Source organism: Coturnix japonica, chromosome 1 (genome assembly GCF_054131305.1).
Source record: "Coturnix japonica strain WE chromosome 1, WE-NBRP24, whole genome shotgun sequence".
NCBI lineage: Eukaryota > Metazoa > Chordata > Aves > Galliformes > Phasianidae > Coturnix > Coturnix japonica.
This window is the reverse complement of record NC_140663.1, coordinates 68,749,827-68,775,906: the sequence shown is the minus strand read 5'-3', so window position 1 is coordinate 68,775,906 and position 26,080 is coordinate 68,749,827. Positions and strand designations below refer to the sequence as shown.

The 26,080-nt window shown below is 47.8% G+C and overlaps 3 protein-coding genes across 6 annotated transcripts; 2 read left to right on the top strand and 1 right to left on the bottom strand.

The window, feature by feature from the left end:
* The first annotated feature begins 1,609 nt into the window (after nt 1-1,609).
* On the top strand, nt 1,610-9,478 carry UPK3A (uroplakin 3A). 3 transcript variants are annotated; one of them, XM_085543901.1, is made up of 7 exons: nt 1,610-1,690; nt 3,083-3,156; nt 3,404-3,559; nt 6,058-6,337; nt 7,503-7,585; nt 8,023-8,155; nt 8,480-9,478. In XM_085543901.1, exons 1-7 carry the CDS (start codon nt 1,677-1,679, stop codon nt 8,565-8,567), a joined length of 828 nt encoding a protein of 275 aa, XP_085400027.1. In that variant the 5' UTR covers nt 1,610-1,676; the 3' UTR covers nt 8,568-9,478. The 3 variants fall into 3 exon arrangements, with proteins under 3 accessions (XP_085400027.1, XP_015725909.3, XP_015725919.3); XM_015870423.3 differs by lacking the exon at nt 1,610-1,690 and having other exon boundaries at nt 2,932-3,156; XM_015870433.3 differs by lacking the exons at nt 1,610-1,690; nt 8,023-8,155 and having other exon boundaries at nt 2,985-3,156.
* Nucleotides 9,479-15,672: 6,194 nt separating this feature from the next.
* On the bottom strand, nt 15,673-18,676 carry LOC107317503 (E3 ubiquitin-protein ligase PHF7-like). Of its 2 annotated transcripts, XM_085543756.1 has the most exons (9): nt 18,535-18,676; nt 18,121-18,212; nt 17,928-18,029; nt 17,548-17,672; nt 17,196-17,358; nt 16,997-17,103; nt 16,723-16,836; nt 16,453-16,571; nt 15,673-16,311 (listed from the first exon to the last, which is right to left on the bottom strand). In XM_085543756.1, the coding sequence occupies exons 1-9, from the start codon at nt 18,590-18,592 to the stop codon at nt 15,971-15,973; spliced, it is 1,221 nt and encodes a 406-aa protein (XP_085399882.1). In that variant the 5' UTR covers nt 18,593-18,676; the 3' UTR covers nt 15,673-15,970. The 2 variants fall into 2 exon arrangements, with proteins under 2 accessions (XP_085399882.1, XP_085399873.1); XM_085543747.1 differs by having other exon boundaries at nt 15,673-16,571.
* Nucleotides 18,677-19,116: 440 nt separating this feature from the next.
* On the top strand, nt 19,117-22,632 carry LOC146762504 (G2/M phase-specific E3 ubiquitin-protein ligase-like). The gene is made up of 5 exons (XM_085543923.1): nt 19,117-19,456; nt 19,548-19,643; nt 19,890-20,014; nt 20,203-20,564; nt 20,783-22,632. The coding sequence occupies exons 1-4, from the start codon at nt 19,139-19,141 to the stop codon at nt 20,459-20,461; spliced, it is 798 nt and encodes a 265-aa protein (XP_085400049.1). The 5' UTR covers nt 19,117-19,138; the 3' UTR covers nt 20,462-20,564; nt 20,783-22,632.
* The last annotated feature ends 3,448 nt before the right edge of the window (nt 22,633-26,080 follow it).

Sequence of the window (26,080 nt, the reverse complement as noted above, 5' to 3'; positions counted from 1 at the left end):
CTGGTAAAATCTGTGGGGTTGATAATGCGAGACCAAGCATCAGAAGCAGTTACAGATTCCACCAGGCCATGTTAGGTAGGGTGACTGGCAGAAGGAGAAATATTTCCATTGTTTCATATTCCATCTTGTCCTCACTTTCAGGATTTTTCACAGTGTTACATCTCCATACTTGCCCATTTTTATCTGCCTGTTCTCCACCACTGTCACAAACCTTGATCACCAGTTTATCGTTGTTTTTAATGAGATCTCCATATTCTCTCCCACATCTTTTATATTCATTGAAGGTTTTTTATTATTTTTTTTTATTATTTTTTATTAATTCACAAAGGCATTACTACTCTCTTCTTTCAGCTCATTCCTCGCGATCCCCATCCACCAAGATATAGGCAGGAAATTGCAAGCTTATTATAGCTTTTCCAACAACCAGTGATGATGCTCGAAGCACTTCAAAATGGATTCTATGTATTACTTATTTTTCTACCCTCTGCACCGGATTCTTTCTGAACTGGTTGATGTCACCCCCCTGTTTTTAATCTCTTTATTAAACACTGTAATGTTCTCTACAGGGATCTGTGCTTGCAAGCTGAACGCAAATTTCAGGCTCTGTAGTGAATAAGAGAGATGAAACACAGCAGAATATGGGGGGTTATCTCCACCCTGCACACAGCTGAAGATGGCTTCAACTACATATCTTGGAAGACTCTATACGCTTCATGGCCTTTGGGGCCCTATCATCCCCAGTTAATTATGGTTTTCATACAGCCCTGGAAAGACAGGGTTACAGGTAAGTTTTGTTCTCACAAAGCCATTGATCCAGACTGACTCTAAGGACTTCTACAGATTACTCCAGAATGAACCACAAGGTAACAGAGAGCAAGAAGACTGGCGTAGTTACTTAAACAAAGACACAGAAGTTTACAGTGATCTCATCTGCTTGCTTTAGGGGACACTATAGTTACACTGTGGTTAAGTTCATGGTAACATGCTGTAAATCCAGACCAGTTCTCCTGACTTCAGTGGAGTCCATATGGATTTACATGAGTGTAAGCAAGGATGGAATCTGGTCCTAATTTAGGACACATCTGTCAACACAGATGGAGCTGAGAGAGCTTATTGTCATGTTACTTTCCTATTTTTGCTTGAGATGCTGTTCAGTATGGAGTAAACCCAACAGTTTTAAAATCTCAGAAGACAGGCAGTGTTATCCCCCCTTTTGTGTGTCTGGTGAATGCAAGATGGCCAGGTACTCAGGCTAAGTCACAACAGCTTAAGAAAATATCATCATGAGAAATAATGAATAGAATCGTCATCCTGTGACCACTTAAAAAGTTGATTAACTTTTCTGTGATGAGCAACTCTTCTGGCATACTTCTGACAGTTGTAAAATCAATCACATGAGTAACAGCTTGTATGATCATATCCCACAGAGTGCTGTACTACAGCCTTCATCCAGGCAAAGTTCCAAGAAGTTCATGTAGAGCTTTGTCTGAGTGGTGAACTTATTGCTTGACAGCAGCAAATCTAAAAAGAAATAATGATTGTTACCTTTCAACCAAAATTTATGTTGTGATTCTGGACCTCAACCCATTGCTCTTTAAAACTGTTGTTCTTTCTGTTGTCCATCTGTTTTGACCACTACAGGAAGCAGATGAGGGAGAAGATATTTGCTGCAAAACATGGAAGAGTATCTGTAAGTACCTTGTACGTCACAAAATAGGCTGTTTCTTTTCCTCCGACATCCAATATGTTCTGGTGGTTTATTTGCTTTGTTTTAATTAGGCAAATAATATGTGCATTTTCTGTCTCAAGAAAAAGATAAAAATAAAAAGGAAAAAAAGACTGCTTATCTGGAGTTACCTACCTAAGGAACTCATAATCTGATTCTATGGGAATCACTGGAGAAAGCAATGATTTTATGATCTAGAAAGAAGCCTTGTTGTTCTTAAGCTGTGCAGTTGCTTTGTAGCCAGGAGCCTTCCAGATTTTGGGCATCACTGATAATGTTTTAAGGAATAAAAACACTCTTGAGTGCTTAAGGACCAACTTTGTGCAACAAATCAAAAGCAGAAGTATTAAAAGTTAGATTCCTAGTAATAAAAGACAGAAGGGTAAGTTTTATTTTTCTGATTTACATGAGTATTTTCAATCTGATAGACCTGAGTGTTTATGCCAGCAGTGGCTCAGAGTGTACGGTGAAGTGATAAGGAATACTAACACACATCCTTGCTCTATAGCAGTGCAAATCTGGGATAACTTCACAATTCAAAATCTTCCCTCAAAAGTAGCGTGACAAAAAATAGTCGAACCAAACACATGCTGATATGCAGGATTTAAAACAAACTGAGACACATATGGAGAGGAAATTGCATTATAATTATTTGATTATATATTTCAAATGAATGTCAGGGTCCCGTGACATATCCATGAAGGAGATGGATTTGCTAATCTAACAGTAGTGATATTACCGTATGTCTGGAGTTGGCTCAGTGGCTTCAAGCTAATTCCAAATATTCTGTAAAATCTTGCAGTTATTTTTCCCCTCCGCCTACTTTAAGCAGGTGGTTATTAGTTTTGTAATCTTTTGTAACAGACCATCCTTAATAGCAATACTCATCAGGTGTATTCTCAGATGAACAATTCAGTACAACAGGTTCAGCTTTCCCAGTGGCTTGTTATTCATGTTGATGCTCTGAAATCTACCAAGGTTGAGCAGAATCAAAAGACGTATGTTTTTCAACACATAACCCAGGAAACACAATTCAAAAGGCAACTGCAACCTAGTGGCTGGCAACCCTGCCCATGACAGGGAGCTTGGAACTAGATGATCTGTAAAGAACCTTCCAACCCAATCTCCACTCACAGCCCTGCTGAGAGCCATGCTGCTGCCTACCACCAGGTAAAAACATACATCACCCTCCCTCAGCTGGAAGCTTGTGAGAGCCAGGGTAATTGACACTACCTGAAAAGGAGGGTGATAAGCATAGGGGGAGGTGCTAAGGATGGAGAAGCTTTTGGAAGGGAGTGGATATATGAGATCTCTAGTAGGGGCTACTTACCAGTGTTACTTTTCTTTTTGTGGCAGGTGCTCAGAGAGCTCTGGCATGCTCAGCCATTGGGTTATGTTAGTCTTTTGCTTCTTGGGGCAGCTTTGTGCGGGTAAGTGGTACTTATCTCCAGTATTTTTTCTTGTTGCTCTCTTTGTATCTCTTCATTTTCTGTTTTGGCGGGGTAATTTTTTATTATTATTATTATTATTATTATTATTATTATTATTATTAGTGTGCGTGTGTGTGATTTTTGTTGTTGTTGTTTTTCTTCTTTTTTTGCTTTCTCTTAAAGCTCTTTCCTAGGACCTGTGTTGAAAAAGGTTTTCCAATATTATTTTGGTCACTTTATCTTCCAGATCAGAGCATGAAACCTCAGCTTGCAGCCCCTCAGCTTGCAACCAACAATCCCACTCTCACTACAGTTGCCCTAGAGAAACCATTCTGTACATTTGATAGCTCACTACACCCAAACAAATCTTATGCCATCTACTTGTATGTGATGAAAAGTTCAGGTAAGTACCAAGCATTATTTCATCTCTAGAAAATAACTACATTACATGGCTACTGCATGCTATTCTTCAGAATTTGGTTGGAGCAAATATCAATGGAGGAAAAGAGAAAAGCTGGTAGCTGTAAGTTACATGTAAGCTGAGCCTCTGGTCTCAGTCTTTTTCTAAGGTCTTCCTATAAAATAGCTGTAGGAATTCCATGGGACTGATTAAAGGTGTGCACTGTAAGCTGACCCTGTGTAGGTGTGGAACAGCACTACAAGTTATAAGCAGTTTGCCCTGATCTTGCTAATGAATCCAAGCAGACCAAAATCTTCTACCTTCTCCAAACAGGAATAGATTGAATAAAAGCCCCAATCCCCTAAGTAAGTCTGCTGAGAAAAGATGGGCAACCTCTGCTGTTTGTTTCACAGTTAAGGTTGCATAGACCCAATTTATTTATGACTAAAACAAGTCATGCTGGACTTGTGAGCAAAGATACCTGGCACACACAGATTCATTTATGAAATTAATTTCATAGTTGCTTGGCAATGAATCATTACTGGCCATGACCAAAAGCTACCTTTGCTGCTTCCTGCTGTTCTGACAGACTGTGTGAAATGCCAGCTAGAGCTGCTCCTTAAGCTGACAGGAACGAATGACTTGATATCATCCTGTTGCACCCAAAGGCTGTCTGCAGCCTCCTTCTCTGAGGAGAGTTTATGTGGGGTGGGAGGGAGAAACAGTTCAACAGCACAAAAATGCTAAAGCTTGCACTGCTGAGTGATGCTATTTTGGAAAAACTGGGAAGTTTTCTTCATTGCCTTGGACTGGTTGAAACCTTAACCAGACACACTGTCTGATACAGCTACCAGTGCAATTATGAGAGCGCTGCCTTTTGAGATGATTCCCAGTAATGAAGTACACCTCTTTGCATGTCTAAAACAGATTGCAAGTGCATTATGTGTATACAAAAGGCTACAATGACCTGAAAGCAGTTATAACTGCAAATCTGGATCTGACATTTTGTGTTAGAAAAGACTGATGTCAGACACCCCGTCTCCTATGGATTCTGTGGGAAAAGCTTTCTACAGATGGATGAATCTCTACAAATGAGGTTTCATAAAGAAAAACCTATTCTGCTGTTTTTAAAACAGGCAGATGCAAACTTGTTTCTTGGCAGAAGGGGAAGGAATTTTGTTTGGATTTTATTTTTATGGCCTGCAGAAAAGTGCATTGTCTCACTCTCGGTTGCATTTTTGAGCAGGGAGAGAGGAAACTTAAGAATTTAATTTTCTAAACATCTTATGTTCAGCTCTGTTGTCAAGGAAATGCATCAATACGCAACAAAACTAAGAGCCTAGCAAATTTCTGCAGAACGAATGTAACCTTTAGGTCTACTCTTGCTAATCACACTATCAGACTTGATCTACCTAATACGTTTAAAAAGCAAACACAATAACTGATTGCTTAGAGAATAGCTCACCACAGCCATGCTGAGAGTTACTGAAAGAAGACACTGGGAGAGCAGGGAGACCCAGGTGTAATTATTTGAATTTAGGAAAGACAGTCTCTGTAGCTCATGTCATGGCTTAGCCTTCACTTTCATGTTCTTGACTCTGTTCAGATAACTTGAGCACTGTCTCCCAAGTTAGATTTTGAACCCTTATCTTTCAGAACAGACTTAATTTTGCACTGTGTCATACCTAAAAACTTCTCATGGCCAAACAGTTGCAAGAACTCTGCTCCAGGAGCACAGCAGAATGTTTACAAACCTAAGTAGTCCTTAGTATACTGCAGCTGTGGGAAAACTGGCAGTCTTTAAGTGCTGACAGTGCTGAACAGCTGGAAGGAGCTCTCAGAATAAATTATCTCTCAGTTGCAGAGCTTGGGAGCATCTCTGGACACTTGTGCCTTGGCTTTGCAATAGGAAAAATGTGAGAGTTGGAACTGAAGTTTCTAAATGATGCTGTGGAGTTGGGTGCAGATGTACACTTGGCTTGAAGCCATGAAGACTTTCAAAATTTCTGTCATGTCATCTGGAAGCATTAGCATGGCCTGGCTGGTTGGGAATACAGATAACTGCATCTGCTCGTGCAGCTCCTATACGCTAGTCTGCATGTTGTGATGTTCTGAGAGGTGCAGCTGTTGTGCAACTGAGGTCTCAGGGTTTCTGCTCCACGAGACAGAATTGTGGCTCTATAGAAACTGCCTTGGCAGTATCAAGTCAGAAATGGCAGAACTGGATGCTTTTTGGAGACACATGGGATAAGGGTGAAGAACAGCCTTTGCCACCACAGTCAGTCAGATCCTTCTCAGAAAGGAGGAAATTTTGGAGGAACAAACATAAAAAGTTTTGACAACAGATGGGGAAGATGCAGTAGGATCCCCACACATACTGTTAGCAGATGTCTGGTTTCAGGTGTTTGGGGGTAGAAGAGCTACCTGTCAACTAAATGCAAGATAAAAGGAAAAGCCTTCATCAGTTCTAACAACCTTGTTAAAAATCACCTCTCCTGCAGGAAGCACAATAAGCTCTGTGGTGACTGACAGCAGCAGCAAGCCACTGGACAATACATTCCAGCAAACACATGGGGGACAGCTTGGACCTTACAAGGCTGCCTCATTCGATGTACCCAACTGTATGTCACCCCCCAAGTTTACTGATGCAGGAGACACCAACAAAGTTTCCGATGTCCTGAAACAATACCTCTTCAGAGTTGGGGACGATGGGAGTTGTTTGTATGACCCAAACTTCCTAGACATCTGCAACCCACCTCTTGCACCAGACACAACATACAGGTATAACTCTTATTTCTTACAAGGTTGTTGCTGCTTTTAAAACTCAGTTAAGAAGGAAAATTTACTCTTCTGAGTTCCCTTGTGATAATATGATGTGAATTACCGGTACCTAACTGGGGGCTGAAATGCACTACTGCAGTGACAGTTATGAAGAAGGCTTGGCTTTGGTCTAGCACCCTGCAGATTGTGCTCTATGGTGTTTTTGTAAGGGTGAGCTGTCGTGTTAAATTCATGGGTCAGCAGGAAAACTCATGTGTGAACTTCTGGATTTATGCCTACATTGGAGCAGATGATTTAGGGGCAGTATCTGATCAGAAACTGATGGAAGAAAAGGAGATTGAAGAATGAAGTTGAGATTATTCACCGTGTATTTTGAGTTAGACAGATCTGCCAAACAGCAGACATGAGTTTGGCTCTGCTCGATTTGTTTTGATGGGATTTTTGGGAGCCAAAAGTTTCTGTAACCTCCTGCTCCAGGAAGTTCTCAATGTAATTGGAGGTGTCACAGTAAGGGCCAGGCAGCTTTCAGGCTTGTCTGTTGAAGTGAACCATCCGGGGAGTGTGAGGATGATCACTGCTGTTACCCAAGATACTGGGTTTTGCTGTCATCCACTGTTTAAAAGCTGTAGTAAAGATGGCAGCCATATGAAGCTGTATCTTCTGTAGAAACTTTTGCTTCTGAAACAAAATGCTATGGGATCTTTTGAGAAAACTGCCTACCTTCCTCTCCAGACATTTATGAAAACTCAAAGTATTGTGGAATGGAAACTGAATTTCTTTGCCAAATCTGCTGTTGGCCTGCTTTTTCAATGCTTTCCCTATCAAAAATAGTGCCAAAGGTTTCTGTTGTTGGACAAAGTCTTTGACTTCCATATGAAAGTCAAAACCACTTGCGAGGCTTTTCATAAGGGAATAGCAAGCTGGGAAAAACTAGTTTTGGAAAGCTAATACCTGCCAAGTCTCATAAGAATAGAGTGCAAACTACATGTCATAGCACAGAATACTTCTGCTATTAATACTATTTGTTCCTTATATGGTCTCTGAAAATAGTTGTCTTTCACTGTTTCTGCCTAATGCTTCAACCAAAAACTAGAGTCTGACTAGCTAATCTACAAAAGGAAGCTCAAATTTTGAATTACCTAATTTAATGCTTTTTTCCCCTCAGATTTAAATATGTTTTGGTCGATAACACTGAAGGTATCATGAAAGACCAAACTCTTTGGTCTGATCCAATCAAAACAAGAAAAGGTAAGTCTGCAGCTTTGTTCAGGTCTTCTGAAGTAGCCTTGCTTGCCTTAGGACATTATTGATTTCCTAATAAGCAATGTCTAGTACTTTTCTACAGCTTTAACAATGTTTTCAGCCTTTTAGTACTGAAGTCGCAAACTTAAATATGGGATAATGGTCTTCTTCTTTTGTGTACTTTAAAGCTTTCATGAAGTTTGTCCATGTGGTTGCAGAGTTGGTGCCTGTTCATGTAATTGGGTGTTGCCAAAATTTCTGGGTAACACAGATATTTGTCAAGCTTATAACTTCAAAATGCTGACACCGAGTCTGAAGCTTGTTCGCCATAAATCACCTGGATATCAGTTTTCCTCTCTTAAATCACCTGCTTTCTGCCTTTTAATAAGGTTGTACATAGTCAAAAAGCAAATCATAGGAACATTCTTTTCATGGTTTTCTAGGTAAACTTCCCATGAAAATTGATATCTGGCCCGGACAAAGGAGTGGAAGCATGATTGTCATTACATCAATTCTAAGTGTGTCAATGTTCCTTCTGCTTGCTGGCTTGCTCGCTTCTGTGCTTTCTGCTCTCGTGTAAGTACTGCTATACCCTGCAGCTTCTAGTAATAGTACCTAATCCCCTGACAATCGGCATTTTTTTCTATGGTTCCAAGCCACTGTTTCTAGTGGTGTTCAAAACTGAAAGGATATCATCTGATCTGTCATGTCAAACCTGCTTTAGAATCATAGAATCACAGAATCACCAAGGTTAGAAAAGACCTAAAAGATCATCCAGTAGGCTGTAGGCTGCTCTGAATGAAATGTTTTAAGTAGTAATTGGCCTTTGCAAAATATACTGACAATAGGCTCCACTTGGTCTCTTCTGGAACTTATTGAAGTCTTTCCCATAACCACTAGGGTATCAGAAGATCCTTCTGCAGAGACAAAGGGCCCTTCTGGGACTACTCAACAGAGTGAACTGAGACCACAGCTGAGCTCTGAGTGAACAGCCTGATTCAAGTGAAGTCTGGAAATACAGCTGGACATGTGCTGTGCCCTGCAGGACTTCTGCCCAGCACTGGCCTCCTGCTACAATATGCAACAAACTGGGCCTGTACAACACAGAAAATTGACTGTTTTTTAAGTCTTGCAGTGCATGATATCCTGTCTTGTCTTGAAATCTTAATAAGATTTCACTTAGGTGACTGCAGTCGATAGCACACATCGGGTGCCTGATCTGGAGATGAAGGTTTATGAGATCCTTCAGCTTCAACATTCCAATAATAAGTTTTCTAGCATATGTTCCCATGTGGAGTAAACATTACAGCAGACCTGATTTGCTTCTCATATTCAGCTGAATGTGACATAGCCATTGGAGTCTCAGCACTTCTCTATATAGTAACTGCTGAGGAGTTAAAAAATAAATAAATACACCTAACTGCTTTAGAAAACAGTGTTATAAGACATGAGTAGGGATTGAAAGGTGGGTAAAAAAACAGGGCAATACTCCTTCCTCAACATTTTAGTGACCAGTTGTCATACCTTCAACTTTGTCTTTTCTTCCTAGAAAGGAAGAAACCAAGTTCCAATTACCCTGCAGGTAGCAGAGTAATCCTGACCTCGTACACTTAAATATCCTCAAATAGTTTTGCAGGAATGGTGGCTAATAGAATTGCTTCAAATCTCTTCAGAGCTCCATATAACTGTTGATTGGCTGGTAAAGGGGTGATACTGCTTTGATGGAAAAGCTCAAGTATATTCACAGCTATCTGGCTTAGCCTCATTTCTGTCTTTTCTTTACCTTAGACAGCAGCGTCTTCACATCTTACAGTCTAGGCTGGTGGGGGGTTTAGAGTGATTCTTCATTTTGTGATTTATTGGTGATTAGAAATAAATCTTTGCACCAGGTTTAAGTTATGTACTGCTTTTTTGTTTGTTTGTTTTCCGTTAATACCAGCTTGCAACAGGTTTGTCTCCATAGATGACCAATAAGGATTCATCTTCAAAGTCCTTTTCAGTATGTATAAGCAACTGTTCTACTTACTGGTGATGAGCAAAAAGCTCTTACTAGTTATTATTGATTTTCTCCTTGTTTATCATTACATTATATTAAACTGTCTTGGTTTATAAATGGGTAGCTGCTCTTTTTTGACACAAGTCCTCTGGCTAGAAATGGATGCTCAAGGATTGGGAATGGTTTGGGTTTTTTTGTTTGTTTCGTTCTTTAAATTGGTGCTTTGCTGCTCTAAACACCCTCCTGAGGTACTTTCCCATTCGTGTATTGAATCAAGGGATATCTGGAGAAAATGGCAGTCTGAGTTACAGATGCACAATGTTGAAAATCAGAGTGTACGAGGGATCTTTGTACTGTTTACCTCCCTTATAAGCCCGAACAAGTACTTCTTTTTCAGAAGGCTGTTCAGAAGGAGCTGGAGCCGAATCTGGCTGCATTTTTGCTTAAATACAATATAGATAAAACAAAAGGATGTTTTCCAGCACTTACATGTGTTTTCATTAGAAATATCAACAGAAATGAAGTGAAATGGTTATCTAGGTACTGTAGCTGCTAACAGGTTGAGCTCAGGTTCTGTCACTGTTGCACATAACAATTGTGAACAAGCTGAACTTGGAATGCTCTGAGACTTTGACCTACACCTGGTGTTCTTTACAGAGGTGGATGTAATCCTAATGGATTTAGGTTGCCTGTAGTTTTGAATTCTATTTTTGGTATTTATTATATGGCTCCTGGTACTTCTCTGGATCAAATGATCTGGAAAAATTAGTGCAAGGAAGCAGTTATGGTACACATTTTTAGCTGTACTTTAGGTTGGGATTTAAATGATGGACAAATTACATTAAATTATGTTTGCATCACTTATTCCAGCATGCTTTCAGCTGAGGTTCTAGCAGGAATGTTTCCTTAGGCTTGCTAGCAGATGGACTGACTGCAATGAGATTCTGTACAGTTGAAAGCTGAAGTTCTGTGATATCTTGCATTCCTCTGTGGGTTTATTGCTTCATCCCCTGTTAGGCTGTAAATTCCTCAGGATAAAGACTATGTTTGGGCAAACATACTAGAACTCTATATTGCTATTTCACAACTGGATGTATTGCAATGCACAGCTATAATGCTAATATTGACAACAAGTATCAATATTCCATAATGCTTTGTTTGCACGCCTCTGATCCTAGACAAGTTTTTAGTAATGCTGATAAAAATCAGACATCCTAGACGTGTCTTTTCTGTAGAAATGTTTCCAATATCTCAGTCAGTACTAGAAATCTGAGGTTATTTGCTATCTGTCCCTCTTCAAGCCTTCTAAAACAACAAATACTCCAGGAAAGATAACATATTTTCTCTATACAAAGTCAATGGCATTATCTGCGTTGTTGCTACAACCCAAAGCTGGATGTAGAGAGTCTGTAAGTCTCCCTAGTAAATTTAGTGTCTTGTATACAGAAAAACTACTTGTATATAAGATGGGTTTTGCTCCATCATTGTCTCATGGACTGTATCTTTACAACCTCTCACATGTGCTAGAGAAAACTGAAAGAATATAAATCTCATCAGAAGGTAAAGGATTGTTTCTCATATCTAAATGATAAGGACTCATGATATTCATGAAATAGCCTTAATTCCAAATAATGTTCTCAGTCCTTTATATAAATAGTGCACAATATTTGGAAGAGAAAATAGGTGTAACTCTAACAGAAGAAAACTACAGCTCTGCTGTACAAGTACAAGCTCAGCTCAAGCTTTCTCCTCTGGAAAAGAAGTTGACAAAAATTATGTGCATCAACATCTTTTCTTTTTTCCATATCTTCTTTCTTGATTTTTATTTACTGGAAGTAAATCTGTCCGTCCTTCCAATGATGCAAACTCAGCCTCTCAGATGTTTGATAAGCTGGGCTACCTCCCTCTCTTTGCCTTAGGATAGAGAGAGCTGTTCAGGTTAGACAGTGTCTGCAAATACCCCTTTATTACTTTGACGTTTGGGTTTTATTACATAATACACACCATACTGCTGCTTTGGAGCATTGCAAATGGATTTTGTAATTGAAAAGCTGAAATGCAGAGGATGAGCAAGTGGTAATAATCAGTTTAATATGCTGTAGCAGTTCTTAAATACATAGTTCTGTGTGTCTGCTGGTTCTGATTATTTAATTTAATGTGGTTTTTTTATTATTATTTTTTTAGATAATCTGGATACATTCAGCTATAAGATACAGTGGTCCTTCAAACTGTGTCATAATAGCAATATAATAATGGAATCAGAAAGGAATAAGAATAGAATCATTAAGGAATGAGAATAAATCGTGAAAGTCTGGTACTTTACTAATAATAGAATTTTTATTTTGCCTGAGCACAGGAACTTCTTCCAAGGTAGCTCATAGGAGTACTATGGAATAAGGATGTGCTGCAGTATATCCATTTTGCCTAGCTCAGGCAGTGATATAGCAGTGTATATCTGAAGGCTCAATAGCACTTGGAAGAGTTTTCCTCGTATTCTCCTGATAAAACTGGGTAAAAAGGATGGTACTTACAGTATCTCGTTCCACATCAGCAGCTTCAAGACTAAAAGTTTGTACATGAATATACAAGTGCATGTAAGTTTGCTTCTTCTATTCACCTGAATAGCTTAGGACTTCAATGTGAGATAGAGATGCCATTGTATTCTAGGAGACTGATGTTTTTGAGGGCAATGCTTCATTTCCTGGTTTAGCTGGGAGTTAATATTTTTAGATAAGATCTGTGAGTGTCCACATTCTTCAACTGTTAGGACATTTCATTATTATACTTAGTCATGTGATGCTTCATGGACAAAAATGAAGTACCAGCTGATTTTTCTTTTAAATACCTTTTTTAATGACTTTGAGGAATTACATATATATTCTTTGAAACATTGCAAATTCCTTCTGGATGAAAGGAGTTATTCCCTTGATGGTATGAGTAACACTGGAATGGACCTTCCACACTTCCCAATGCAATACCTGCCAAATCCACTGAAGCCTGTCCATTTTCTTTGCATTTGTACAAGCATAGATTAACAGCTGAATGTGCTCCAGAACTGCAACCCTTTCTCAGGAAACATCCCCATTTAGATTTGCCAAAGATTTGAAACCTCGTGCACAGTTGGAATCAGTTTATTAATGTTCAGTTTCTCCTTCCTGGCATTAGTGCAGCTGGCCATAGCCCAGCCAGAGTGCACTAGGACCAGAGCCACAGAATGTCACTCTGCAGACTCACTGAAATTCCAATCTGCTCTTTGCAGCCACACGAGAATCCCAGGGTTTATCTTAAATTTGGCATAAGGAAAAGAATTCTCAGCTTAAATGTCAATAAAGGTTCATGCATTGTTGATAGTACACGAGGCAATTATAGTACAATACGATGGAAATAATGCCATGTGTTCTTACATCCTTTTCAAACCTTAGTTAAATAAGGAGTTAGAGTCTGAACACAGTTTCAAGTATGAGGTTAGAAAACAACTATTAAATACAAAGAATTCTCACAAAAAGTATATTGTCATAGTCAGAAATGTGTTTTTCACAAATGGAAAAAGGAAATGACGAAGAGTTGATGGATATGAATGATTTTTTGCTGCACTTTTGAACACGTATTGTTTGGGTTATTTTTTACGTTTGTATTCTGGATGGGTGGGGGGGCAGAAATGATTTACTAACCAGATGCAATAGAGATGATATACTCATTTCTATTAGGTTTCCTGACCATCACATCTTTATCTGGAAAAGAATTTGCTCTTGTGTTGCCTTTTACCTTCAGCATTGCATTTTTTGTCTATTTACAAACAAAATTATAGCAATAAGAATGTTTATTTCTTAGATTATTCATGTTCCACAGAATATCCTTCCTTTACAGTTTGCAACCAAACCCCATCAAGGCAGCAGTACGTATTCTTGTAGATTCAACTACTCTTCGCTCTGTTTTTTTTTGTGTTTGTGGGTTTTTTTAACTTACTGGTGTATTACCAGTCATAAATGTGGGAAGCATCACCACCCTCACAGACTTTTTGGATATTCGCTGTAAGTCAAGGCAGTGAATGCATTTTCCTCATTTATGATTTTCCCTGTGTGGAAAAAGTTAGTTCACATCTGTTCAGATTTTAGAAAGACCTGGTTATAAATTGGCAGTGCTATGAGGAATGGCTGTATTTCATATTTGGTTAAAGGGAGTTTTGTGAGAAATGGGCATAGTCTGTGAGTGACTGGAGGGCACCGCTGGGGTCCTGTAGGAGAGCAGAATCTGGTAAGGTCAAGAACACCCACCTAAGCCATCTCAGTAATATTGTAAGGCCAAGATAACCAAGGAGACAGTACCAGAAATTACATATTTGGATACATGTATGGCAACACTGTATGGAAATCAGTACGGAAAGTGACATCATCTAAGAAGGAGCTTAACTGAAGAAAGGGATGAATAAAAAACACAAAAAGGTAAATGCTGTCACTGGGGATGTCCACAGCTCACAGGCAGCACTTTGATAATTGCAGCTTGGAGAAGAACAGTAAACCAACACTGTTCTGATGTTACAATACATCTGAAACCTCCTTATACAGTCAAGAGAGCTGCAGTGCCTATTCTTTTTTTTCTTTTTTTTAATGACCTGGGTTGGAAGGGACCTCAAGGATCATGAAGCTCCAAACCCCCTGCCTGGCAGGGCCACCAGACTTCCACGTTTACTAGATCAGGTTGCCCAGGGCCCCGTCCAACCTGGCCTTGAACACCTCCAAGGACGGGGCATCCACAACCTCCCTGGGCAGCCTGTTCCAGGGCCTAACCACTCTCCTAGTGAAGAACTTCCCCTTAACATCCAACCTAAATCTTCCCTCTTTCAACATAAATCCATTTCCCGTTGTCTTACTATTATTGGCCCTTTCAAAGAGTTTACTCCCCTCCTGATTATAGGTTCCCTTCAGGTACTGAAAGGCTGCAATGAGGTCACCCCGCAGCCTTCTTTTCTCCTGGCTGAACAAGCCCAGCTCCCTCTGCCTGTCTTCATAGGGGAGGTGCTCCAGCCCCTCGATCGTCTTCGCGGCCCTCCTCTGGACCTTTTCCAACAGCTCACTGTCTTTCTTGTACTGAGGGCTCCATATCTGCACACAGTACTCCAGATGGGGCCTCACAAGAGCAGAGTAGAGAGGGACAATCACCTCCCTGTCCCTGCTGGCCACCCCTCTCCTGATGGAGCCCAGGATGCCATTTGCTTTCCGAGCTGCAAGAGCACACTGCTGGCTCATGTTAAGTTTCTTGTCCATCAGGACCCCCAGGTCCTTCTCTGCTGAGGGAAGCCTTCTTGAGGGAAGGCTTGATCTGACATTTATCGCGCTTTAAAAGGCTGCATGTTACAGTGTACAGAACTGACCAGAAAGCATCAGACTGTATAGGAACGAGCAAAAGGACGCTTGCTCCAAAGCCTGCAATGCACTTGTGCAAAAGCCATGGGGTTGGCTGGGGCTCATCCAGGGCAGGACAGCCTGGCCTGCGGCTGCTCACATCAGCACGCAGCTGTTTGCTCACAAGGATGCTGTCAGGGGTCCAAACTTGGCACACTCTCTGTCCTTCCGTGTGTAGGGGGATGTGATGTTTAAGAGCAGTTTCACTTACTGAGATGCTCAGCATGACGTGGGGTTTCTAATTGAGCAGAGTGATTAAAGAATATCCAAACTGATGCATGGGTTGCTTACCCTTACTGAAATGCAGCGGTGGCAGCGCACAGTGGGGTCCCAATGTAAGCACAGTCATGACAGTGCACTGTCAGACACTGCACTTGCTGTCGAGGCTGGGCACTCCTGGCTGTGGAGCAGTGCATGGACTGACAGCAGCTCGAAGTCCTTAGCTTGGATTTGTGCCACCAAACCACGGGGTTCAGCTGGGTGTTTTATTCCCACAGTGCTGCTCTGGCTGGACATGTTCTTGGCGGGAGCATCACCTAAACTAAGGCTGACTTTGCATCGGCTTCCATGTGAGTAGTAGTGAAGGTGAATACCCAAAACCCGTTGGATATGGATACATGCATCATAGAATTAAGACTGGCAAAGACCTCCAAGGTCATCATGTCCATCCCCCCCCCCCCCCTCCCCCCCCCCCACCAGCCCACTGCCCGCGTCCCTCAGTGCCACATCCCCACAGTTCTGGAGCACCCCCGTGGACGCTGACTCCCCTAAAACTGCCCAGCTCAGAAAGGGCAGAGCAGAAGAAAACTGACAGTGGTATGATGGAATTCAGTTTTATTGGGATGGATTCAGATGACTTGATGACTTTGTGTAGGGAACCTGCTTTGGCAGGGGGGTTGGACTCGATGATCTCTACAGGTCCCTTCCAACCCCTACAATTCTGTGATGACTTTGGATAGGAAGCGGAGCTTGGACGCGGTTGCTCCTACGGCATCAGCGGGGCCGCCTGGTGATGCGCCGGGCCCGACGTGGTGCCCGGGAGCGGCTCCGCCCCTGGGCTGGCCCTCGCCGCCTGGACCGGCTCCTAAGGCGTCTTCGGGGCTGGCTGTCGGTGTCTGCAGCCCGACGATCGAGGGGCGAGCGGCTTCGAGTCCGCGCCCGCCCCGGCTGCCCGGAGAGCAGCTCAGGCACCTGGGAAGTGGGATCCGGCTCCGACGGTGCCTGGCTGGTGGTGTCGGAGCTGCTGCTCTGCTGTCCTGCGGAGCTTTGGGACGGCCCCGGTCCCTGCTGGCTGGCGGTGTTGGGGCCAGCGCTGTCCGAGTTGGTGCCGGAGGCTGTAAGGAAAGACAGGAAGGTGAGCGGGACAGATCTCCAGCCCCGTGGTGGGACGGGCTCCCATCCGTCGTGGGCCAAAGGGACTGGAGCGAGGCCTCGCCTGGCCCCAGCCCGGCAGCACGCGGCTGTTGGCCTCTTACCGGTGCCCTCTCCAGCACAGCTGGCGCACTCCCAGCTGGTGGTGCTGGGACTCAGGTTGGAGCACAGTCGGTGCGTGCCTTGTGCAGCGCAGGAGCTGCAGAGGAGCAGCTGCCAGGGCCTGTGGAAAGCAACGGGTTGTGGCCGTGAGGACAAAGTGCCCTGAGCCAGGGAGTGCCCGGCACAGCTCTGGTGCTCGGTCTGTGCTCCCGCAGCCTGTGGTGAGGCTGCGATGCCACGCAGAGCCCCAGAGGGCAGCTGAGGTCACTCACCCCTCTCCCTCTCTCTGCTCCCTGCCATGGGGGTGACGGCAGTCGCTGGCATCGCAGCGTCTGTGCCGAACTCCCAGTGCTGCGTAGGCACGGTTGTGCTCCCACTTGGGTTTCCTGCCAGAGAAGAGTGGGAATGTGATGAGCTCTGAGTGCCTCTAGACTAAGACTGAACAAAGCCAGCCCTGCAGCAAAGGGCCAGGCCTGCCGGGGTAGTCCTTGGGCAGGCACAGCTCTTGTGCCCTCACACCTCAAGAGCTGGATGAAAGACACCAACCTGACTGGGATGTAGATGCCCAAGTTGAGCATTTCCTGCACGAACCTCTCTCTGTCTCGGCAGAGAGGGCATTGGAAACAGCGAAGCCCAGCGCTCCTGGCCATTTTCTGCAGCAGAAACACAAGCAGCGCTGAGTGTGAGCCGGGCCTGGTGCTGCTGAGCGCCTGCGGTGCCCGCGGGGCGAGGGGAGGGCTCCTACCTGGATGCAGGCCCGGTGGAACCAGGCGTGCTGGCAGGCTGGGCACACCATGGTGGCATATGACCTGCTGTCACCCACGGGCTCCAAGCAGATGATGCAGGTGGTGTCCTGCATCGGTGCTGTCTCCACTGGCTGGTGCGGGAGGTGCTCCCAGCAGAAGGACCTGGGGGAAGATGGAAGGGATGGGTGAGGTGAGAAGGGCTGCAAGGAGGGCAGAGGAACGGGAAGGAGCCCCAGGCCTTGGCTCTGGCTCTGTCAGGCTGCTGGGAGGCGTCACAGCGCGTTCCTCGCTGCTTTGGCTGATGCTGACAGCAGGGTTGAAGGGCCACAGGTGACAGCTGGGAGCCCTTACCTGTGGTCTCCAAAGTGTTGGGTGACACATTGACCCTCTCGGGCACAGGGGAAATGGAAGCTCCGCGTGCAGCCCGGCTCTGCGCAGGTGACGCTGGCCCCCATTTTGCCGCAGACGAAGCAAAGCTGGAAAGAGCAGAGCAGCCCCATCAGCTGCAGGCTCAGGGCCTATGCAGCGGGCCCCGCACCTCTGGGCAGGGCGCAGGATGCGGGCAGGGCTGGGTGGCACTGTGCAGAGGTGCCTGGTGAACAGGGCTGGTCTGCAAGAGCAGGAATTTCTCCTGGAGCTGGGAGGAGGGTCTGGGATTGCTTTCTTGGGACCAGGCTAAGCTCGCCGTGCCTCTCCTGGCACCAAGCTCCCTGTTCCGGTCCGGTGCTCACCTTCTGCGCTGCCACCCTCATCAAGTCAATGAGGTGTTCAATGTGGAAAAGCCCCCTGTTTTGATCGTCTATGCCATGTTGGCAAAGACCGTTGGCAAATCCCTGATCAGGAGGAAAGAGCGTGATTTTGTTAATGCAGAAACGAGGGAACCACTGGTTGGAGGAAGGTGTCAGGAGCCACGAGGGAACTCACCACACAATATGCATGGAAACACAGCCCATACATCTCATATCTCTTGCCGAAGATGGATGGCTTGTTATCCACTCGGCCACAGAGCACGCATGCTGGAGAGGAGAGAGTAACAGTCGTGAGTGCCTTGTGGGGCCAGGTGCCCCCGGGGGCTGTCCCAGGGGCTGCTCTGTGCCAGCTGTGCCAGCTGAGGGGCAGGGCTGGAGGCCGTGGAGGGGAAGGGGCACCGTAGGCCTAGCAGTGCCAGTGGGCAGCCACAGCCCAACCGCAGCCCCCCTGGCCAAGGAGCAGAGGGGCCCTGCCTGCGGCAGATGGGAGGCCCTGCGTGCCCCCACCTCCTCTCTCTGCTGCAGGCAGACCACCAGCACCCCTCTGCCCAGCGGCAGGGAGCTGCGTGCAGGGATACTCTGCTCTCACCTAGCTCAGTCGAGCCGGCGGCCTCCTGTGTCCCCTCGGACATCCCCTCAGACATCATGTGAAAAAACGGCGAGCAATCACAGAGTGTCTGTCCCAGAAAAACCAGGCTTTGTCCTCTGTGTGCCAACCTATGGGAGAAGCAAGACAAGGATGAGTTGGCAGCTCAGCCTCCGAGCACTGGGGAACCCTCCTCCCTCCCTCAGCAGCCTCAGGCAGCCCCTTCCTCCCTGCTCACCTCACAAATTGTATTGAGCTCCGCCTGAGCCCCGCAGCCTCAGGTCTACATCACAGCCAACGCGTCACAATGGCTGTTCCATTCTGATGCCATTCTTGGGTGCCCTCAGCCCAGCCCTGTGAGGTGTGATGGCGTCACAGAGGGTGACATGGAACGGCCATTGTGACTCATGGGCAGTGGAGCAGAGCTGTGGCTGCAGGGCTCAGGCTGAGCTCAGTGCGACCTGGTGAGGTGAGCAGGGAGGAAGGGGCTGCCTGAGGCTGCCGAGGGAGGGAGGAGGGTTCCCCAGCGCTCAGGGGCCTGAGCTGCCAACTCAGCCTCGTCCCGCTTCTCCATAGGTTGGCACGCAGAGGACGAAGCCCCGCAGTGATGGGACAGACACTCTGCACTTGGTTGCGGTCGACGCTCACGGCGCGAGCGGAGACACAGGAGGCTGCCGGCTCGAGAGGGCCAAGTGAGTGCCAAGTATCCCTGCATCCACGGCCTGCGGCCTTGCCCCTCAGCTGGCACAGCCAGCACAGAGCAGCCCCTGGGACAGCCACCGGGGGCACCTGGCCCCGCAAGACGCTCACTGCTGTTACTCTCTCCTCTCCAGTTTGCGTGCTCTGTGGCCTAGTGGATGAGGACTCCGTCATCCTTGGCCACAAAGAGCGTATTTGTGGATTGTATTTCCATGGGTTTTGTGCGGTGAGTTCCCTCATGTCTCCTGCCACCTTCCTCCAATCAGTGATTCCCTCCTTTCTGCCCTAACTAGACCGTGCTCTTTCCTCCGTTACAGGTCTTTGCCAACGGTCTTTGTGAAAACGTGCGAGTTAACGGGCTACGTTTTTGCTTTGAAGACCTGATACGCATAGTGAGGGAGGCAGAGCAGAAGGTGAGCACTGGACCGGAACAGGGACCTTGGTGCCAGAAGAGCTTAGCCTGGTCCCCAGAAAGCAATCCCAGCCCCTCCTCCCAGCTCCAGGAGAAATTCCTGCTCTTGCAGACCAGCCCTGTTCACCAGGCAGCTCCGCACAGAGCCACCCAGCCCTGCCCGCATCCTGCGCCCTGCCCAGAGGTGCAGGGACCCACTGCATAGGCCCTGAGCCTGCAGCTGATGGGGCTGCTCTGCTCTTTCTAGTTCTGCTTCGTCTGTGAGACTTCAGGGCCCACCATCATCTGCGCAGAGCCGGGATGTGAGCGGAGCTTCCATCTCCCCTGCGCCTATGGGGGTCAATGTGTCACCCAACACTTTGGAGAACACAGGTAAGGGCTCCCAGCTGTCACCTGTGGGCCTCCAACCCTGCTGTCAGCACCAACCTAAGCAGCGAGGAACGTGCTGTGACGCCTCCCAGCAGCCTGACAGAGCCAGAGCCAAGGCCTGGGGCTCCTTCCCGTTCCTCTGCCCTCCTCGCAGCCCTTCTCACCTTGCCCATCCCTTCCATCTTCCCCAGGTCCTACTGCTGGGAGCACAGGCCGCAGCAGGCAGTGCAGGCAGCACCGGAGCCAGACACGACCTGTGTCATCTGCTTGGAGCCCGTGGGTGACAGCAGGTCATATATCACCATGGTGTGCCCAGCCTGCCAGCACGCCTGGTTCCACCGGGCCTGCATCCAGGTAGGAGCCCTCCCCTCGCCCCGCGGGCACCGCAGGCGCTCAGCAGCACCAGGCCCGGCTCACACTCAGCGCTGCTTGTGTTTCTGCTGCAGATAATGGCCCTGCGCTCTGGGCTTTTCAGCTTCCAGTGCCCCCACTGCAGAGACGGAGAGATGTTTCTTCGTGAGATGCTGACTGTGGGAATCCATATCCCACTCAGGTTGGTGTCTTTCATCCAGCTCTTGAGGTGTGAGGGCACAAGAGCTGTGCCCGCCCAAGGACTGCCCCGGCAGGCCTGGCCCTTGGCAGCCCTTAACATGGGCCTCAGCGCCATTGGGAAGCTGGAACCAGGGATAAGGTGGATGGGGATGGATTTCATGGGTTAGTTTTAGTTCTGGGCCAGTGAGTGCTCATCACATTCCCTCCCTTCTCTGGCAGAATTGCAGAAGGGGAGGACAACACCACCTATGAAGCACTGGCAGTTTGGCACCGACGCTGCCATGCCAGCGACTGCCTTTACCCCTATGGCAGACTGCGGTCAGGAGAGGGGTGAGTGACCTCAGCTGCCCTCTGGGGCTCTGCGTGGCATCGCAGCCTCACCACAGGCTGCGGGAGCACAGACCGAGCACCAGAGCTGTGCCGGGCACTCCCTGGCTCAGGGCACTTTGTCCTCACGGCCACAACCCGTTGCTTTCCACAGGCCCTGGGAAATGCTCTTCTGCAGCTCCTGCACTGTACGAGGGACACACCGGCGTTGTTCCCTCTTGAGTAACGGCACAACCGTATGGGAGTGCAACGCCTGTGCTGGAGAGGGAACCGGTAAGAGGCAAACATCCACGTGCTGCTGGGCTGGGGCCAGGCCAGGCCTAGCAGGGGTTGCTCAGAGCGGCCCTGCTCAAATCCCTCCAGCCCGGCACAAACGGGAGCCAGTTCCACCCCATGGCTGTAATTCCATCCTGCTCACCTTCCTGCCTCCCCTTACAGCCTCCAGCACCAGCTCAGGTCTTGCTGGTCTCGGCACCACCAGCCAGCAGGGACTGCAGCTGTCACCAATGTATGTGACACCCGAGAGCAGCAGCTCCGGCACCACCAGCGAGCATGGATTGCCGCCATGCCAAGGCTCCACAGCACCAAAGAGCAGCAGCTCCACAACCACCAGCCAGGCACCACCGGAGCCAGCTCACAGATCCCATGTGCCTGAGAGCAGCGGCCTGTCCATCCAGCGCAGGACGGACCGCAGGAGAGTCATGCCACGTCTGCATAGGGATGAAAACAGCTTGAATGAGTCTCGAGGACACCGTGGCACAACCCATAATGCTGCCCCAATTGCTGAGAGCAGCACCTCAGACTCGGCCAGCCAGGGGACATCTCGGTCCTCGAGGCGCTGCCCTGCACTGGGATACAACCTCAGGTGCAGGCAGGGACAGCGGGCCCGGACAAGAAGCCGCTCTCCGTTGCGGCGCCAGGGCCCAGAATCTCCGAGCCGGCCCCAGGGACACCGTGGGAGCATGCAGACACCAAGCCGAGGTGCTCAGAGCTGCACCCGCAGCTACACCACACCGGCAGCACCAGGGTCCTCCAGGGCTTCCAGAACAGACGACGGAAGCCCATCCAGACATCCAGGGCGGGCGCGGACTCGAAGCCGCTCGCCCCTCGATCGTCGGGCTGCAGACACCGACAGCCAGCCCCGAAGACGCCTTAGGAGCCGGTCCAGGCGGCGAGGGCCAGCCCAGGGGCGGAGCCGCTCCCGGGCACCACGTCGGGCCCGGCGCATCACCAGGCGGCCCCGCTGATGCCGCGGGAGCAGCAGCGTGCAACCTACAAGCTGGCACCGATCCTCAGAGTCCAGCACCATTCGCTGAGAGGTGTCACATTTTTTTATTATTTATTTACATTTTTTTTTTTTTAAATTATTTTTTATTTAGTTTATTTTATAATATTATATAATATTATTTATTTATGTATTATTTTTATATATATGTTTATTATATCCCCTAATAAACTTCCCCACCCTATTTCTGTGTCATGTTTTGCTTTGTTATAAATCAGTCGCAGTGTCAATAGTAACGTGCAGTGTAAAGGCTGGGGCTGCTCCAGGCGCTGCTGCACTGATGGCTCAAGGCCTGACAGGAAGCACCAGCCCTGCTCATGGGGAAAGCTGAAGCAGACAGCAGAGAGCTGCCCAGGAGATGGGCTGTGTTGGTAGAGACAGCAGGCAAAGGGTGCTGCAGAGGCTGTTGGCAGAGGCAGCTCTTGCAGCATCACACAGTGAGGGGCCCAGTGCCGGACGCAGCCCTGCTGGAACCCGGCGTGTTGGTGCTGCCGAAGGCACTGGGTGGCACATCCACCCTCCTGGCCCCACCTGAACTCTACGGGGCCTGTGGCACCAGCAGTTTCCCAGTCAAGCGTTTATGTGTTGCTGTGATGTTCTCCAGGCTCTGCTTGGGTCTGTTGGCTGCTGTTACCTCTCGTTCCAATAAATGACTCACAGAATCACAGAATCTCTATGGTTGGCAAAGACCTCTAAGATCACCAAGTCCCACCGACCACCCCCCAGCTGCCCACTGCCCGCGTCCCTCAGGGCCACATCCCCACGCTTCTGGAGCACCTCCATGGACGCTGACTCCCCCAGCTCCTCGGGCAGCTGTGCCAGTGCCCGAACGCTCTTTCAGCACAGATTCTTCCTAATATCCTACAGGGACCTCCACTGTTGCAACTTGAGGCCGTTCCCTCTGGTCCCATCACTGTTACCTGGGAGAAGAGGCCGACCCCCACCTGGCTACAGCCTCCTTTCAGGGAGTTCCATGAAGTGAGGCCTCCCCTGAGCCTGATTTCCTCAGTGGTGTTAGTACTGCAATGCAAACCATTGCTTGCACCCGTTGGTACCCAGGCATTCTCATTAAAGATGTTAGGAGTGACAGTACATCAGCATAAGGGTGTTATTTTCGTATGAGTGTCCCTAATCTTTATCCTGTATTTCTCTGGCAAGGGAAAAAGCGAACCTGTTGGTTAAGCATCAGGTTGTTATACGGCAGGAACAGCAGTGGTGGGGTGCGTGTGTGCTGTAACACAAACGAGTGCTGTTCCTGTGAGGTTTCTTCTCTGAGTGCAGCAGGGAGCAGCCTTCCATTGGCAAAAACACTGTGGCTGCCTACCACAATAGTGAGGCTGAGGCAGAGATGTGCAGGGCTGAGCTCCCGGGAGCAGAGATGCGCCCAAATACGCTCAGGTGACCTCCAGGTTTGGGGCTCAGGGTCTCCTTTTTCATGACTGAATCCTTGTTGTCAGGGCCCTGAGCCTCTGGCTTGGATCCAAAGATGCCACCGTGTTGCTTACATGCTCCTTTGGACATCCCAGGCTGTCACCTTCAGGGTGCGGTGTCTTAGTTTCAGAGCCCACCATTTCCTTTTAAGGTGCAAAATCACCTTCTGAGGCTCCCAGTGCTTTCCTCAAGAGGAAAGCCCCATTTTTTGAGCTCCCAAATCCTTGTCCTAGGAGCCAAGGCCTGAAGTTTAGGACCAAAATCCTCCTTTCGGGAAGCAAACACTCATTTTGTGGGATCGAACCATCTTTTGGGGTTCCAGCCCCCAAGGTGGAGTGTCCAGATACCCAGTTCTAAGTGCTAAGGCTCCATGTTGAGGCGCAGACCGTGGTCTGTGGAGCACAAAGCCTCTTCTCAGGCTCCACATTATTTTTTTGCAGAACCAAAGCCCTGCTGTAGTCATCTGAGCCTCTTCTGGAGCACCCGCTGTCCCTCCTGTAGGACCAAAGCTGCTGCTTGGAGTTCAGAGAACCATTCTTGGTTCTCATTCTTTTCAGGCCCAACATGTCCTTAGTGGCCTCAAGCTTCCTTTTTGAGGTCCCAAAGTTGCATGCTGGGGGCCAAAGCCTGATTTTTAGGGTTCAAAGTCTCTTTTGCAGATCAAACTGCCATTTTGAGAGCTCAAAGCATCACTTCAGGGCATCCAAAGCCATTGTTTTATTGCCCAAACCTCGGTCTCTGTTTTTCATGGCCAAAGCCTGATTTGCACAACCCTAAGCTTCAGGTTCATATCCTGAGCCAGTGCAGGAGGAGATGCACAGGAGCAGAGCTGAGCAGAGGGCAGGAGGAGATGCCAAGAGATTTCCAGCGTGCTCAGCTGTCTGCCTGGGAGGAGTGCCACCAGCGCCACACACTGCGGAGCCTGGAGAAGAGCTGTCAAAAGCTGAAGCTTGACAGTGGTGGTGGGCTTGTTTCTCTCAGGATCTGTACTGTCTGAAGGGACTGCAAAGAGATGGATCCACTGGGGTCTCACAGCACACTGTGAAGGCCTGAGATAACAGAGGAACAGAGGCTTGATGACAGCCGTGTACCTGCAGGGCGCCCAGCTCTCCCCACTGGCAGGAGGGAGCAGGCGACAGGCACGTCACCTGCCAGCTACCCTGACATCCCACTCCCTGGCTTACCCTGGTAGATATTCTTCTCTCTCAGCCTGCTGCTGATCCCTCTTGTGCTGCCCTAAGAGCCCTGGTGACATACAGCCCCATCAGCAACCCCAGCTTCTGGCTGTGTGCATCATGGAGGGCCGGGGACAGGGGAACCTCAGCTTCAAGGCTCACCCATGAACCTCCCGGTTTCCCACCACAGGGGCTCCTGCGGGCTCAGTAGGTAGAGCAGGTTCTGCCCAGGTAGTCCTGCGCTGCGCTTTTCCTCCTCTCTACCAGCTGGAGAGAAAAGGGCATGGGGTGAGCGCAGAGTGGTCTCAAGCCAGTCTTTGGCTGTAGAAACCTGCATACCGGGCATTCGCCGATCTGCCAGAACTGTGCCACCTCTGTCAGCTGCTCCAGCCGTCTCCAGTGCAGGAATTGTGCAGCACCAAGGAAGGCTTTCTGGGAGACCTGCCAAAGAGCTGAGATGGCACCACAGCCCAAGCAGCAGCAGAGCCTGCGTTCCTTGGAGCCCATCCGCAAGGAGGATGCAGCTGCAGGGGCTGACGCTGCCATGGGTTGCAGTCCCTTGTGTTTGGAGGGCACCACAGGGGCAGCATCGCCCTCCCCCAGGTAAACGCGATTCCCACCTTGGCCACGCTCTCTTCCTCATCGTGCGGTACTCTCTGGGAGGGATGAGCTGCTGCCTATCGAGTATGTTTAAAGCAGTACCTGTTACATGGCTTTGGGGTTCTGGAAATGGAGGTCCTTACAACAGGACCGGTAATGACCACTGGAGACCTGTGGCACCAAAGTCTTCAGAAGTTAAATAAGATGCACCTTAAATGTTTAACTACTGTAGTAAAAAAACAAATGAACAAAGGGAACCCAATGTGTTCTTTTTATCCTCTGAGAACAAGTACTTGGTCGCTGTAGGGAACTGTAGGAATACCTATTGTACTTTTGAACACTGGATTTTACCTAGGAAGAAACCTGTGCTCTAAATGTTGGGTCAGTAGAAGGAGAACCTGTTGTGTCCTGTTGGTAGCAAACGCACTGGATAGCTCTGGTGCACAAGAGGTCCTCTGGGTGTAATCTGAGTGCTCTGGGGCACCTTCCATAGTCAGAGATAGAGCTGTGGTGGCTTAGCTGGAAGCTGTGACACTTGGGATATCCAGCCTTATCCCAGATAGCTAGCTCCTGTTTCTTGTGCTTTGATGGCCAGACCATTTGCTACTTTACTAAGCCCATATTTCAGTGGCAAAGATTAGACTTCATTTTATTAAATCACCTGCTACTGGGGAGTATGAATTAAATCTGAATCTTAAA